This window comes from Uloborus diversus, chromosome 5, assembly GCF_026930045.1.
Source record: "Uloborus diversus isolate 005 chromosome 5, Udiv.v.3.1, whole genome shotgun sequence".
In the NCBI taxonomy this organism is placed as follows: Eukaryota; Metazoa; Arthropoda; class Arachnida; order Araneae; family Uloboridae; genus Uloborus; species Uloborus diversus.
This window is the reverse complement of record NC_072735.1, coordinates 115,143,395-115,158,619: the sequence shown is the minus strand read 5'-3', so window position 1 is coordinate 115,158,619 and position 15,225 is coordinate 115,143,395. Positions and strand designations below refer to the sequence as shown.

Genomic DNA, 15,225 nt, shown 5'->3' with positions numbered 1-15,225 from the left:
GCCCTCGTGTCCCCGTTATCGAAATGTAACGTCTTAAAGTCTGCCGAAATTTGAAGAAAAATCTCCACATTTAGCGAGTTTCAGGAGTAAGGGAGGCATTGTTCACACGATTTGTAGAGGGATGCAGACGGTGAAATTTGCGTGATCAATTTCTCGCCAAGTCTTCAAATTTGGCGCTTTTCTTAAGATTTCAGCAGACTTTAAGACTTAATATCTTGATAAAGGGCGGACGAGGGCAAAGCAGTTTTGTGATTAAAAAAAAAATATGTCTTTAGATGATCTTTCGAGAGATACTCATTTTTACTTCTTTTCACTTTTACATTATTCGTATGGATCCCTGGCTAGTAGAGCGCAAAGTGTCATCGTTTCCAAAACACGTCAAAGTTAACTCGGTTGTCGGTATGTTTCTTAATTATAAATTTTTACCAGCAGTTTGTATCTTTTAGATACCGAAGTTTAACTGGAACGCAGACATCGAAAGTTTGGCTCTGGGTGCCGTCTACTATGGACAACTGGTGTCCTTCATTCCTGGAGGTCGAATGGCAGAGCTGTACGGAGGCAAGAGGATGTTGTGCTTCTGTACTCTGATTGCATCATTGGCCACTTTGGTGTCGCCGTTGGCGGCCTCTTGCAACGCATATGCTTTCGTCATCACAAGAATTTTCGTCGGATTGGGAACGGTAAGTAGATAAAATATTGCAATACACAGAGTGGCCCGAAAAATGGGCGTACCCTCCTTCAGGGTCGCCCCAAACTTGAATTGCTGGTAGAGCAGAAATTCTCAATTTGTTGAATGGAACTCTAAATTTTGGCAAATGATGATAATTTTGCTGATTGGAACTCCAAATTTCGCCAAATGATGATAATTTTTCCGAATTGAACTCCAAATTTTGCCGAACCGTCAGCAGATAAAATTTGCCTAATAAGGAAATTTTTGGGAGAGCATGGTGACCTCCCAAAAAAACGGGCAGGGGCGCACCTGCCCTTTTTTTTTTCAACATTATGTTAGTTATATGGGTAAATGTTTACACTTGGCTTCAAATTTAATAACTAAACGAACTTGCTTGCATTGCTTTTATTATGGGCGCGTGAGCACAATAAAAACGTAAAGTGATAGCAAAGTGAATTGTATTAATTCTATCTGCATAATTATGTTAGAAAATACCATCTCTACGAAGATTTTTTTTCCGACAAAACGGAAGCTGCACGGATAAGTTTCATTATAACAATGTGTTATTGAGTTCTGAAATCGATGCTGCATTTTAAGGAGATGTTCATATTGAGGGCGAGTTTCTTTCTAAAAATTATTTCGTTGAATAGCTTTTATGGCTGAAAGATACAGGATAGGTAGGGGTTTAGTGACCACAGACTAATTGAGGGGAGTAAGTACCCCCTATACCGTCAATGTTAACTTGCACAGGTTCATGTACCTTTTTCTGAAAATCTATTAAAGATACAATTATGAATTTTTTTTCGGTATCTTAAATAGACTCTTCTCTACACTGATGTAAAATTTTACAGAAAGAAAGCTTAGTTGTTCTTTAAAAAAATTCTCATGTGTAAGTAACTATTTTTTTTTTTCAAAAAATGACATTTTGCAACACGAAATCAGCTTTATAAAAAAATATTTTTCGAACATGAGAAAAAATTGACTTCAGTATATGCAATTAGATGTATGGAATAGGTGGTAAGAATTTCAAAGCCTAACATAATTTATTTTCTGAAAAAAAGGAACATTTAGTTTCAAAAATAACCATTTCAAGATACTGCAATTTAAAGGGGAAAATCATACCTCATCAAAATAGGTTTACACTTTTTTAAAGTTTATTTTGACTTACTTCTAATATGAGCACGATCAAGAAGTTTGTATCATTAAAAAGGTATTTAAATAAAGTTTCAAAATATATAAAAATCAAAAAATCGAATTTTTGAAAGTATTTAGGGTACTGACTCCCTTTAAGAAAAAAAAGTAGGGTATAAGTTTAAAACAAGTTTTATATGCAACTTGTATGCGTCTGTCTTGCTCCAAGGACCATGAATAAATGTTGCCAGATAAAAATATCGAACCCATATTTAAATAATTCTATAAGACGATGCAAAGTCTTCGAAAAACATATTTAATATATGTTGACTCAAAATGATTTAGGCTTCAAAAAAATGTTGTGGAAAGTGCAAATCCGTTTACAACTGAGCCTACGCTGTCTTTTTCTACTTTTGATTATCGCTTTGTGTGTATTAAAGTTTTGAACCTTAAATTAGATTATCATAATTACCCCATTTTTAACCAGAATGGGGCAATAATAACCACATAAGAAATTAATCGAAAAAGGTACTGAATTTTTCCTAAAGGTAGTTTTGAAAATATAAAATGTTCATTTGTTGTTCAAATTTATTAATTTAATACTTTCGGCTAAAATAAGCTGAGAAGGGTTTGAATCAATTTACCTTGTAAAAAGGCAATTTTGCTAAATCTCACATTAATTATTCTTTCTTTTCTTTTTTTTTTTTTTAAATTTACACGTTTAAAGACGATCAGAGATAAAATGTTTACCATTATGCAACAGATTTTAAAACGTTATAGCAACGTTTGAATTCCCCTAATAGTAGTATAGAATTGAATAATATGTGATCTGTAATTCTTATTGCTATTCGTAAATTTTTAGACTACTGTATTTCAACGCAGATCATTATTTAAGCCCTTTACAAGTAGAGCTCGACCGATGGCATTTTTTGGCCGATGGGCCGATGCCGATTGTTGGCCGATTGTTCAAAGATGGTCGATGGCCGATTGTTTTCCTCCAAATGGGGCCGATTGCCGATGGCCGATGGTTGATGCCGTTGGCCGATGGCAAAAAAAAAATCTAACAGAAATAAATTGATAAGATTGTCAGGGATTTAAAGAATCATTGATTCATTTCACTTTACTTCCTTTCTACAAATAAAGAATTGTAATCACAAAAAAAAAAAAAAAAATCAGATTTCGACCTAAGTTTCTATTTTACGATCACCCAATTTAAACTTCACAAGTTTTTTCGGCACATCTGTACATGCATATGTACCTAAGAACATATAGATGACTGAAATATACATTTTGAACGCCTCCTTAGTTAATTATTGCAAATTCTCTTGTGATGTCTTCATGCGCGTAAGCTAGCGTCACTCAAAAACGTTATAAAATAGCAAGTTGAAAACTCATACGTATGTAGTATGATCTAAAGTTCGAGGACAAGTTGTATAAAACCTTACCCTGAATAGTTCACATTACCGAAGTACATCTATCTACAAAATAGTAACCTTGAACGACTATGCACTTCTGCCAACGTCCGTATAGTTTTTAGAAGGACTCCAGGAAGACATTTATCGCAACCTTCTGTATGGCCTCTTGCGCCGCTGCTTTAACTTCATCTTGGGGAAGAAGTCGACTTTCATGTTGAGGATGCACGGTTCGATTGGTCAATACTCTGATATGACAAACAAATAACATAACGTTTCTTCAGACTTAGCTCCGTGTGACTTTTACCTGTTTCCAGCAAAAAACATTTGCATGGACGCCGCTTTCTTCCATCAGGAGAAGATAAAGCTGCATCACAGAGGGTAGCGAAAAATGGCTTCCAGAAGTGTTTCCAAAAGTTATATGAACACTGGCAGAAGTACATAGTCCCTCAAGGGGACCTTTTGAAGGTGGATGTGCTTCGGTAATGTGAACTATTCTGGATAAGGTTTTATACAGCTTGTTCCCCGAATTTTTGGATCGTACTACGTACAATCTGAATAGGGTGTAGTTATGCTTCTCCTTTTTTGACTGCTGTATGACGGAAAACAAAGAACAACAGTCAGAAAAAAAAGAAAGAAAGAAAAACAAAGAGACTGTTTAATAACCAATTGTTTTGTTTTTTAATTGAACATATAATTAAGATTTCAATAATAATGTATGGATTTAGGTACACTAAACATAGTTTAAAAACATTAAATTTTGTTGTTTAATCATTCAAAAAACAAATTAAGAATAAAACTATGAAATCGTAAACAAATTACGCAATTCAAGTGGAAAGATTGCAGGTAGACATTTTTTAGTCATCAAATTAAACAAAAAAGGTAACAGATAAATTACAATATTAAATCATAATAGAAATATTTTTATATTTATTTAAAATTTATGAATAGAAAAGTTTACATTTTTCATAAAAGCTATAACAGTAACATAAATTTTGCGGAAAAAAGAAATAGCCATGAAAAGAGCGAGGTTCTTAAAACGCAGCTACAATAAACAAACTCAATATTTACACCAAGTTAATAACTGAATACATATGCTACTTGATCTAATGTTTGCACACGTAATATTGAACTTTTTGATTGTTTAATCTTTTATGACACTACAAACAAGTTCAAATTGAATTTTCCAATTTAACAATAATTTTCTGAAATTTAAAAAATTGCATAATAGAAAATCCTTGAAACTTTTCTGTAACATATTATTAAAAATATGATGAAAATGAAAATAACTTATTCATTGATTTTATATAAATACATAAAAATAGTTACTTACAACAGAAAAAAAAAATCGATCGCTATTAATGATGCAAAAAAGATGGCGCATTACGAAATATAGGGGAAACAATTATAAGAAATACGCAAAATGACATTTCTTGACCAAAATAAAAAAGCGCTAAATATTTAAGAAATGCTTGAAACGACCAGGGTGGGTTAAGGGGTCAGCCTCTGATTTTGGATTAACTCACAACATTAAACTTCGGCCTCATTTTTTTAGTACAGAACCGCTACCACCAACGCCTCGGAAGAGTTTCTGAATCTACTTCAGCACTTCTGAGGAAAACAATCAAAAGTCCCTTTGATTTCCGAATTATGTCACCATTCAAAAGTCTTTAATCAATTTCTTACATTAATGCTCTAAATTCTTCCTAAACAATAGATAAAGCTTGAAAAAAAATGCCTAATTTTATGAATGGTGTTAGTTTTAAACAACTCAGAAGTACAACTAGAGTTTAATTTCAGAAATTGAGGGAGTGGGAGGAGGGGTACAAAAGTTCTCGGAAATATAAAAAAAATAGTCGTAAAAATAGAGTTCAAAATAATCATAAACATTGAGCAAAAAAACCCTTTTAAAACTTGCACCCGAGTTTGTTTTGACGTGCTGTGGCGGATTTAAAATATAGTAAATCTTGCAATTGCACGAGAGGCCCCATAACCATAGGGGCACCGAAGGAGCTACAAAAACGGTTATGATAAATATTTTACAACTTCTGTGATAGAGGAATAGGGCCCCAAACTTGTAGCTCCTCAGAAGCGATACAGAAAAGACTACATTACTGTGATTCATATTACAAATATCGGAAAATTAAAAATTACCTTCGGTTCAACGGAAATCTAACAAAATGAAAGAAAACCGGTTTCGCCATCTCATATTTGTTTCCATGGTCTCCAATTCGGCAATATATCACCAAATAATCGTCAGTCTGAGACGCTATATTAGTTTTGCCTTGAAATAAGTAATTAATAGCCACAAAAAAATGAGTACATATGCCTTTTAGAACACCCGATCGAAAACAAAAAGAGAAATGCACAACTAGAACGTACGCACACTCCGCACATGAGAAAATTTAGCCTTCTACAGCTTACCATTTTTGAGTTATGACTTATGAGAGATACATACGTACATCCAGCCGCAAGAAACAACGCAATAATTAACTTGTTTGGTACCTGAATGCAATATTAAAAACTCTTTCAGCGGTGACTAAAATAGAAATTCATACTGAAGTTTAAGAGCCATTGTCTGTAAGGATCAGGCAAGTTGTGATTGTTGACATTTTTAATTTTCTTTATTTTTGCAAATGTTGTTCCTTATCATGAATGTAATGTTTGTGCAAAATATGAGCTTTGTCTGCCTCACCGTTTTTGGGAAATTAAATTTTTTAATTTAGAGGGCGTGGCACATTTTTGCGTGTTTTTCAAATTTGCAGATTTTAAAGTTCTTGTTGCTTGAAGCGTCCTTATAATGACATGGATTTTTAAATTCTATACTGTTATATGGTCTTAGATACTATTACAGCTGTCAAATCGGTGTCACAACGAGGGCGACGGCCACAAACTCCGTTTAAAAATGACCGAAAATGAATTTTTTTCTATATTCAAGGCCAATTTTCTCAAAGCGCCTTCATGATGACACCAACTTTTTTAGATCATTTTCTAGCCACACTTACATACATCAAAAATATGTATCAAAATCGGTGTCAATATAAGGGCGCCAGAAGATATTGAACTTTTATTCGATAAATTTCACAAAAACACAAATATTTAAAATCTAACTACAACTGTCGCCCTCATAGCAGAGATCTGATACTAAATTAGGTTGATAACCAACATGTTTGTCTAACATTTGCACAAAAAAAATCGGTGTCACTCCTATTATTTTTGGAAATATAATCGTTCGAAGTTAGTACGTTATGGCGTTTTTTTATATTTATTTATTTAATCTTTTCACCCCCAGATAGTTTTTTTGAACATATTTATTTTTAATTTAAAACAAAAATGTGTATCTTTTAACATAAATAGCTTTGGGCAGTAAGAGCGTCTTTTTCTTGAATAGAAAATGCCCGTTTTGATATAGGTACAGGCAGATGTATTGTGCATAATATGTCTAGATTATCATACCAATACTCATCTTGTTTTTTCGGCCAAACAAATCTATTTATTCCAATTGTTCTTGACATACATTTGACCTCAACTTGAAAATGGATTTTATACGAAAGATGTATAGAGAGAAGCTCTTACAAACATCTTATATAAATGCTTCAAATTTTCAACTAATAAATACCCCTGCATTGCCAAAAGTTCAATTTAATGAAATTGGATGGTCCCTATCTTTACGAGCTCAGTTCAAGTTTACTTCAAAGCAGAAAGAGTATTTATAAGAACAATTTACGATTGGTGAAAATACTGGGAAAAAACAACATCCCTGTCAAGTTGCACACTAGATGAGAAATGCAGTTCGTAACGGGGAAAAAACTGTTCGTTGCTTCAGAGTATTGTACTATGAAACAAATATTATCCTTTTTTTTTCGATGGAAGAAACAAAAAAAAAAAAAAAAAAAAAAAAAACGAATCCATTCGCAATACATCAAATGAGAACATTGAAGAAAGCGAACATTCAGAATCTGAAACTGAATTTGAGGATAACGTAGACCAAAACGAAGAAAACATTAAGAATCAAGTCGAACCAATTTCAGAAAGACGGTCATCTCTTATTGAAAACTGCTAATTTTGTAGCACTAAAGCATGGGAAAACATGGTATCCCAGAAAAAGAGTAGAAGTTGACCATTTGCAAGTTTATGTCAAATACATGTCAAGAACAATTGGAATAAATAAATTTGTTTGGCCGGAAAAAACAAGACGAGTATTGGTATAATAGTCTAGATATGTTATGCACAATAGATCCACCTGGTACCTATATCAAAACGAGCATTTTCTATTCAAGAAAAAGACTCTCTTGCTGTCCTAAACTGTTTATGTTGTGAGGTACACTTCTTTGTATTAAATTAAAAATAAATATGTACAAAAAAAAAATCTGGGTGTGAAAATATTAAATAAATAAATATAAAAAAAACGCCATAGCGTACTAACTTGGAACGATTATATTTCCAAAAATAATAGGAGTGACACCGATTTTTTTTGTGCAAATGTTATACAAACATGTTGATTATCAACCTAATGTAGTATCAGATATCTGCTATGAGGGCGACAGTTGTAATTAGATTCTCAATATTTTGTGTTTTTGTGAAATTTATTGAATAAAAGTTCCAATATCTGCTAGCGCCCTTATAGTGACACCGATTTTGATACATATTTTTGATGTATGTAAGTGTGGCTAGAAAATGATCTAAAAATGTTGATGTCATCATGAAGGCGCTTTGAGAAAATTGGCCTTGAATATAGAAAAAAATTCATTTTCGGTCATTTTTAAACGGAGTTTGTGGGCGTCGCCCTCGTAGTGTCACCGATTTGACAGCTGTAACAGTATCTAACAAGACCATATAGTAATATGGAATTAAAAAATCCATGTCATTATAAGGACGCTTCAAGCAACAAGCACATTAAAATCTGCAAATTTGAAAAACCGGCAAAAATGTGCCACGCCCCCTAAACAAAAAAAAAAAAATATTTTCTCAAAAATGGGGAGTCAGACAAAGCTCAAATTTCGGATTTACATTACATTTATGATAAGGAACAACATATGTGAAAATAAAAAAAAATTAAAAATGTCAACAATCACAAATGCTTTAAACTGCTTGATTCTTACAGACAATGGCTCTTAAATAAACAATTTTATGTGAAAACAATAAGTCCTTCAACCTCCTTTGTGTTAAAAAGTAAAACAACAAAGGTCCTTTTTTTTTTCAAAAACATCGGTCAATTCTATCGGCTTTTCGATGTTTTTTTAAGGCCGATGGGCCCGATGTTTCCTGCAAGTTAGCATCGGCCGCCGATGCCGATGGCAAAATTGTTGATCCATCGGCGCCGATGCATCGGTCAGGCCGATGCATCGGTCGAGTCCTAGTTACAAGTGGGCTTGGGTTTGTCTATTGTTTCTAATGGGAATCCACTATGAAAGTGAACTTTTCTCTTCCTTGCACAGGGTCCAATCATTCCTATTGTGTTCTACATGTTGAATCGGTGGATTCCTCACCGAGAGCGCAGCTTCCACGCGTCTTTCATTTTGTCCGGTTATGGGGTTGGATCCTTCCTGGCAGTCATCGTATCAGGAGCCCTATGTGGAACCCACTTCTTGGGAGGATGGCCGTCGGTCTTCTACACTGGAGGTATGTTAAGCATAAAGAGGCAGTGGATGATTAGGGAACTTTTTCAACTGCGATTGAAGTTACATGACTGGATAAGGACTAACTCATACACTGCTGTCATAAAATTATGGTTTTATGTTGTCGTGGGCAAATAAGGGGTATTAACTGCATTTTTTTTTCATTTTTTTTTTCTATTTGCGTTTTTGTCATCTATTTTATGTTCGTTTTCTTGTACAAGCTTACTTATTTTTTGATCCACTGGGAAAAAAATTTATAAAAAGGTAAATTCCAACATTTCCCTATTGTTCTCCTATTATATCTCGAAAACTCATTTCTGCATTCCATTTACCTGCTCACAGCAGTATGTGTCAGGTGACTTGTTTTAACTTTAATAAAATATTGTAATTGCCTTCAGAACAATGAAAAAGAGTCTGAGCTGGAAAAACTACGGAAACTTAATAATGTAAAAACTATTCACCATAGCAAATACTTTTACATTTAATTACTGGCAAAAGTTTACACAAAAGCACGGTTCTATTTTAGAACAAACAATAACACAGAAGTAATCGTATATCAATCCTATCTGATCAAGTGAACTACTGAGCATTTTGTGAATAAACTGCTGCACATAAAACTTTCAGTTGCAAGTAGGAATCAATTCATCCAAGAATCTTCAAAGAATTTCCTACTGTTCTTCAAACGGCTGCTACAGTAATATCTTGCTGTAAAACAATTCCAGCCAAAAGAAGACACATGTCTTCTGAAACACGAAATTTATTACACGTAAGCTTCCGCGATAATTGTACTTACGCAATATATACAGCTTTGCACGAGACTCAAAACACACAAACTGAAAATTTCCTCAAGGTTATCCCATCTATCGTTATATAGCAAGCATATTTAGCACCTTGCTTTCCATTTTATGCGTAAATCGGCCTAAAAAAATTACCACCACTAGAAAGATTCTAGTGCCTTCCTTGGTTTTCTGGAGACCAATTTTATTGCCAAATTCCTTGCTAATTCTAATAAAAACGAGGTATTTAAAGGGCGGGGGGGGGGGGGCTATTCAAGGAGGCAATATTATATTGAGGATATCAAAATGAGGTATAATTCTGTATACCAGGGGTTCCTAAACTTTTTCAATTTACTGCACCCACTGAACAATTAGCATTTTTTCACGGCACCCTAGTCTATCTCAGTTGTTGTATTTTTATATTGATACCATGGATATTTTGCGGTGCCGCAGCGCCCACTTTTGGAACTGCTAATGTACGTTGTTTCCGCTACGATACAATATCGATATAAAGAAATGCCTGTCTTTGTTACAATGTATTTACAAAAAACACGAGTCAGAGGCGATGTTTTAGCACTGATTAAATGGTCCAACTTTGGGACGACGGGTTGCTTAATGGGGTAGTCTTCTTACGAAGCGTACTTTTCTATTCGATTATTTATTTTATATGAAGCAGTAACTTCTCAACTACTTCCTGAAACGCAATATTATTTTCGTTCCGCAAGTGTAACATGAGTTGAGAGGCTATCATTATAGTACGCAGAAAATTTTAACCACATATCTGTCGATGATTGTGATCAAATAGCGTGCAATTTAGAGTCGGAAATTGGGGAGAAAACAATCGGATTACGGATAAATTAAAGAAACCCCGGTAGCATTTTGATGTCTTTAAAATCTTCCTGAAAAATATTACGAAATTCAAAATCATGGTCATCCAAAAATATCTCAGCAAAAAAGGAAGCTGTCAGTGAACGCTATTCTTAGACTTACTAGAATTCTCTCTCGTCCTTGATAAGAGCAAGCTATACCGTAACTCACCTCACCCAGCTTTTTTTTTTTTAAATCCTCAGGGAAAACATTTTGAAAGAATGTAATAATTTTAACTCAAATGTAAATTAACTTGGGGAGTCATAGCTTATCTTAACATAATTCATAATTTAAAATAATTCAGTTGTCGTCCTTGACAAACCCTTTTGTAAAAAATAAAATAAAATGAATGTTTAAATACATTTTGAAAATAATCTTGATGTTTTAGGAAAATATGTTTCAAAGATAATACATGCTGTGACGGAATTATTAATTTCATCACATTTGAATTTCACCATCCACACTGTTAACTTCTCCTTCCATAGACTCATTTCTTTTTCTTTTCTTGTATCTTTCTAGTGAAAATGTGTCTCCTTTGTCTATTTTTATAGTGGTATGAATATTCATTTAATACTTTCACTGCTAGTTTTCTTTTTTTCAGATAAATATTATCGCATTCGTATGTTGCAGTCAGTGATATTGCTAGGTTTTTTAGAATGTTTTCAATTCGTGAAAATGCTCCTCGACATTTTTTCGAGGGGTGAAGTACGTGAAAGAAGTAAAAATCGTAATAATGATTAATTCCATTAAAATATTCCAAGGAAGAAAGAGAAAATGGCAAGGGAGGCTAGTGTTGTTTTGAATTTTAATTACTGGGCTGTGACGGAGGAGGCAATAGTTAAAAGCTATTTCTGCGCGTTATATTTTCATGCTATTTGAAGCTATGGTTATATCTGTCACATAATAGTCATTGACGATATGTATTGTTACCGAATAAATTTTGATAGCCTGAAAATAAAACTAACAAGAAGTTCTGTCTAGAACTAGATGAGCCTACTTTCCCGTATACCCATACTACTTTCTAGTACCTGATCAATATTCTCAAAAATAGCTAAAATCGCAAATTTTTGCAAACATATTTTAAAAATACTTTAAGCTGATTTCTAGGAATAAAATAATCCCCACTCATCTAAAAAAATTTTATGCGTAAAAAAAAAAAAAAAAAAAAAAAAAAAAAAAAAAAAAAAAAACTTTTAAACAAAGCAGCTAATACACTTTTTTCCCATTAAAAAAAAAATCTTTAACAGCTTTCAAAACGAGAAAATAATAATTCGCAACTCCAACGAACTGTAGGGGGCACTGAAGTCACTGTCTAATGGCGGAATTGAAAACTAAAACAAACGCACATGGTAACGAAGAAAATGCTAAAAGTGTTGTGATTTTTGTTCGTACGTATGATTTTTTCGCTTTATTCTTTTTAAATTAATTTTCAAAGTCTTGTGGATATTCTGGCCCACGTAGAAAGAAATGAGAATTCAAGAAGCATTACTAAACGTCAAAGATTAATGCAAACTACGTAGTTCGTAGTTCTAAGCAGCTATTTCCATGATGTTGAATTCGATATTTATCAATTCTTGATAAAACTAAATAATAATTGTGGCCTGACAAGAACAACAATTAATGCTAGAAAATTCAATATGACATTACAAATTATTATCGAAAGAAGATGATACTTCTTTGCCTTGCTTGGCTAGCGCTTATTTTTTTTCCATTTGTAGCACAGTTATTTCTCTCGAATTCCCGAATCGGTTCATTTAAAAATTTTCTGTTTCGATTTTTCTAATTTCTGAGTTACGATTTAATTGTGTCATGTTATGCAAATCATCAACAAAATTCTCACGGATATATGGTGGTAGTTTTCTTTTCAGTTGATTGACCATTATTTCTTTTCACTTATCGAATTCTGTAATCTTACTACCATTTTATTCCACTCATGATAAAAATTAAAAATGGTTTAACTAAAAACGCGAAATCTCGCCAAGGCTACTTTGCTCGCACAATACCAAAATTATAACCTTAAACAAATTTGGCGAAACCTTTCAGCTGAGAATAAAAGGAATAAAGTAAATTCTTTCTAGGTTAAACATTTTTCATTTTGTTCTACGATAATAAATCCAAGAAAATATTTTGCATACTGTCCATTCCAACTAAATGCTGCTGTAAAATATGATTAGTTAAATTAATTTAAGATTAAAAAAAACTCATATTCTTACAAATTCATACAATAAAAAATTTTACCTGGTATAACGTTATCCAATTTTGTTAATCCAGAGTTTTCTTGTTTACGCGTCCACCATTTAATACTTTTTTGAAAGAAATAAGGAAAACTTACATTATTTTGAGAAGCTCGAGAATACTCTTAGGGGACGAATTAATTTCTGTAGCTGAAAGCAAACTAAGACACATCGATTGCGTTAATAAATACTCAGAACAAACTGCCTGTGTTTACGTCAACAGACACACATGGAACTAAAACGTGGCAATGTTTTAGTTCCATCGGCAGTTTCGTAAATCACCGCAAGGTAGCGTATTCGAGCGCTGGAGTTCCGAATTGATATTAATCAGCTCATTAAAATAAATACATCATATCAAAAAAAAATCGTTTCTTTTCCCCTGTTGCCAAAAAACATTTTTTTAAATGAATTAATGCACTTACCAAAACAACAACAACAACAAAAAAAAACAGTAAAATGTCAATTTAAAGAAATAATTTTCTTTGTCAAAAAAAAAATCGTCTGCGCATATCTTTATGTAGAAACATAAATGGCTTCGAGTTTATTCGCCAAAAACTGAGTACCTAAATTGAAACTTTAGCGTAAAAATAAAAACAAGTCATATCAACAATAATTATTTCACAGTTAAAACCACAGCAGCGGAGTCGGCGTCGGAGTCAATCTCATTTTGGGATAAAAGAGTCGGAGTCGAATATCCAAGAATCGGAGTCAGTCATTTGTCCTCCGTGTATAAATGTTTGCCAAAGCTACGAAGTCAGAGTCGAAGTCGGGGAGTCGGAGTCCGATTAATTGTCGGGCACAGGAGTCGGAGTCGGAGTCAAGGGCCCCTAAATTCTCGGAGTCGAAGTCTGGAGTTTGACGTCAAGAGTTATATCCAACAAAATTTGTTTGAAGTAAATCCGCCTTCAAGTACGGAATCTTCATTGACTTTCAGTTTCCCCGTAGGCACTATTGTTAAGGGATTTGAACTGTTCAAAATTAAACGGAAAATTGTTCAAATCAAAAAGATATTTTATATACAAGTTTTTCATCAAAAACTTTTTCCTACAAAGCTTGTTTGAAGCAAATTCGCCTCACAGTTCGGAATTGCTTTGAATTTCCCCGTAGGCGCTAATGTTAAGTTTTTTTGAACTGTTCAAAATTGAACAAAAAATAGTTCAAATCAAAAAGTGAAATATGGGAATGAGGTGTACTCGCCGAGATCTTTCGAACAAAAAAAAGTTTGTTCGAATCGGACTATTCATTCAAAAGTTATTAGGGTGGGACAGACAGACAGACCGACAGACATTTTTCCCCATCTCAATACCCTACTTTCCAATTTTTAATTTTTCAATATTTATTTATTTATTTTATTTATTTTTGACTTTTTTTTGTTTTTCACGATATTTTTAAGATGCATTAAGCCTTCTTTCATGCTTTTTTTCTTCTTTTTCTGACTTTTACTGGGAAAGTAGGATAAAAAATGTGTTTGTGTGACGGGAGAACGGAACATAAGCACAAAATAAAATTACAGGAATCAAGAAACCTTACCCAGAGTTATGTAAAAAAAGTACACACATGAAAATCGTAAATATTTTCAAAATTGTTTTGAATTTTCTAAATTATAAGTAGGGGAAAGTGGGGGTAAAACCGGGACCCTATGGTTTGCAGGCTTCCAGAAATCACAGTTTTTAGCGTAAAGGAACAAAATTTTGCAAACGTACGCACTATTTATCTGTTAATGCAACCACAGTTTCAAAACCATAAGTGTTTTTGTTTTTCAATTTTTATTAATTTATTTGTTAAAAAAAGTCATTTTACCCAGTTTTGTCCCACTAGTGGGGTAAAACCGGGTAGACATGTTATTGCTATGGGAAAATAAGATTTTTTAAATGTTTTCACAAAATTCTAGTTTATTTTGTGACATATGTTAACTATTGTCATAACATACTGGAATAAGTATAAAAGGACACATTGATGAGTTGACAGTAAATTTAATTGTCTTTACCTTTAATTTTTGCCGTAATATAAGGCCTATTGACACCAGTCGCAAGTAAAATAGTTTTCTTCCTCTTCGGCCCCAGAGCAGTTTTCATGGGCCCAACGACGACATTGGAAGCATTGGATCTATCCCTCACCACCCTTGGAGTCAGAATAAAGCTCATTGCAGTAAATGCAGACAGTATTGTCATCCTCTTCACTGGACTCATCCCTCATTTGCTCCTTGGGATTTTTTTTTTTTTTTTTTTTTTTTTGACCTTTATTTTCTGTCTGTTCCTTTTTGGCATCTTTATAATGTTGCCTTCTCTTTTATTCGTTTATCTTTTTTCGGGGTTTTTTTTCTTTCGTTCATCTTTGGTCTTCTTTCCATCATTTTTCTTTTTCTTCTCTTCTAATGCTGCCTAAAGATAAAGCTTGCATGGGGAGCCCGTCAAAATGAGTTTTTCCTTTTCTCTTGTCCTCCTTCGGCTCCGTCTTTCTCTCAGTGTATGGGGGTAGTTCCCGATTTCGCCTTTCGGTTAGTACCCGGTTTTGCCC

The 15,225-nt window shown here is 33.5% G+C and overlaps 1 protein-coding gene across 1 annotated transcript in view; it reads left to right on the top strand.

The window, feature by feature from the left end:
- The window catches only part of LOC129222222 (sialin-like), a 70,421-nt gene that overhangs the window by 28,912 nt on the left and 26,284 nt on the right, over positions 1-15,225 (top strand). The window contains exons 3-4 of the mRNA XM_054856701.1: positions 447-680; positions 8,652-8,835. Of these exons, the coding sequence (XP_054712676.1) occupies positions 447-680; positions 8,652-8,835 (418 nt within the window). The remainder of the gene's footprint in view (positions 1-446; positions 681-8,651; positions 8,836-15,225) is intronic.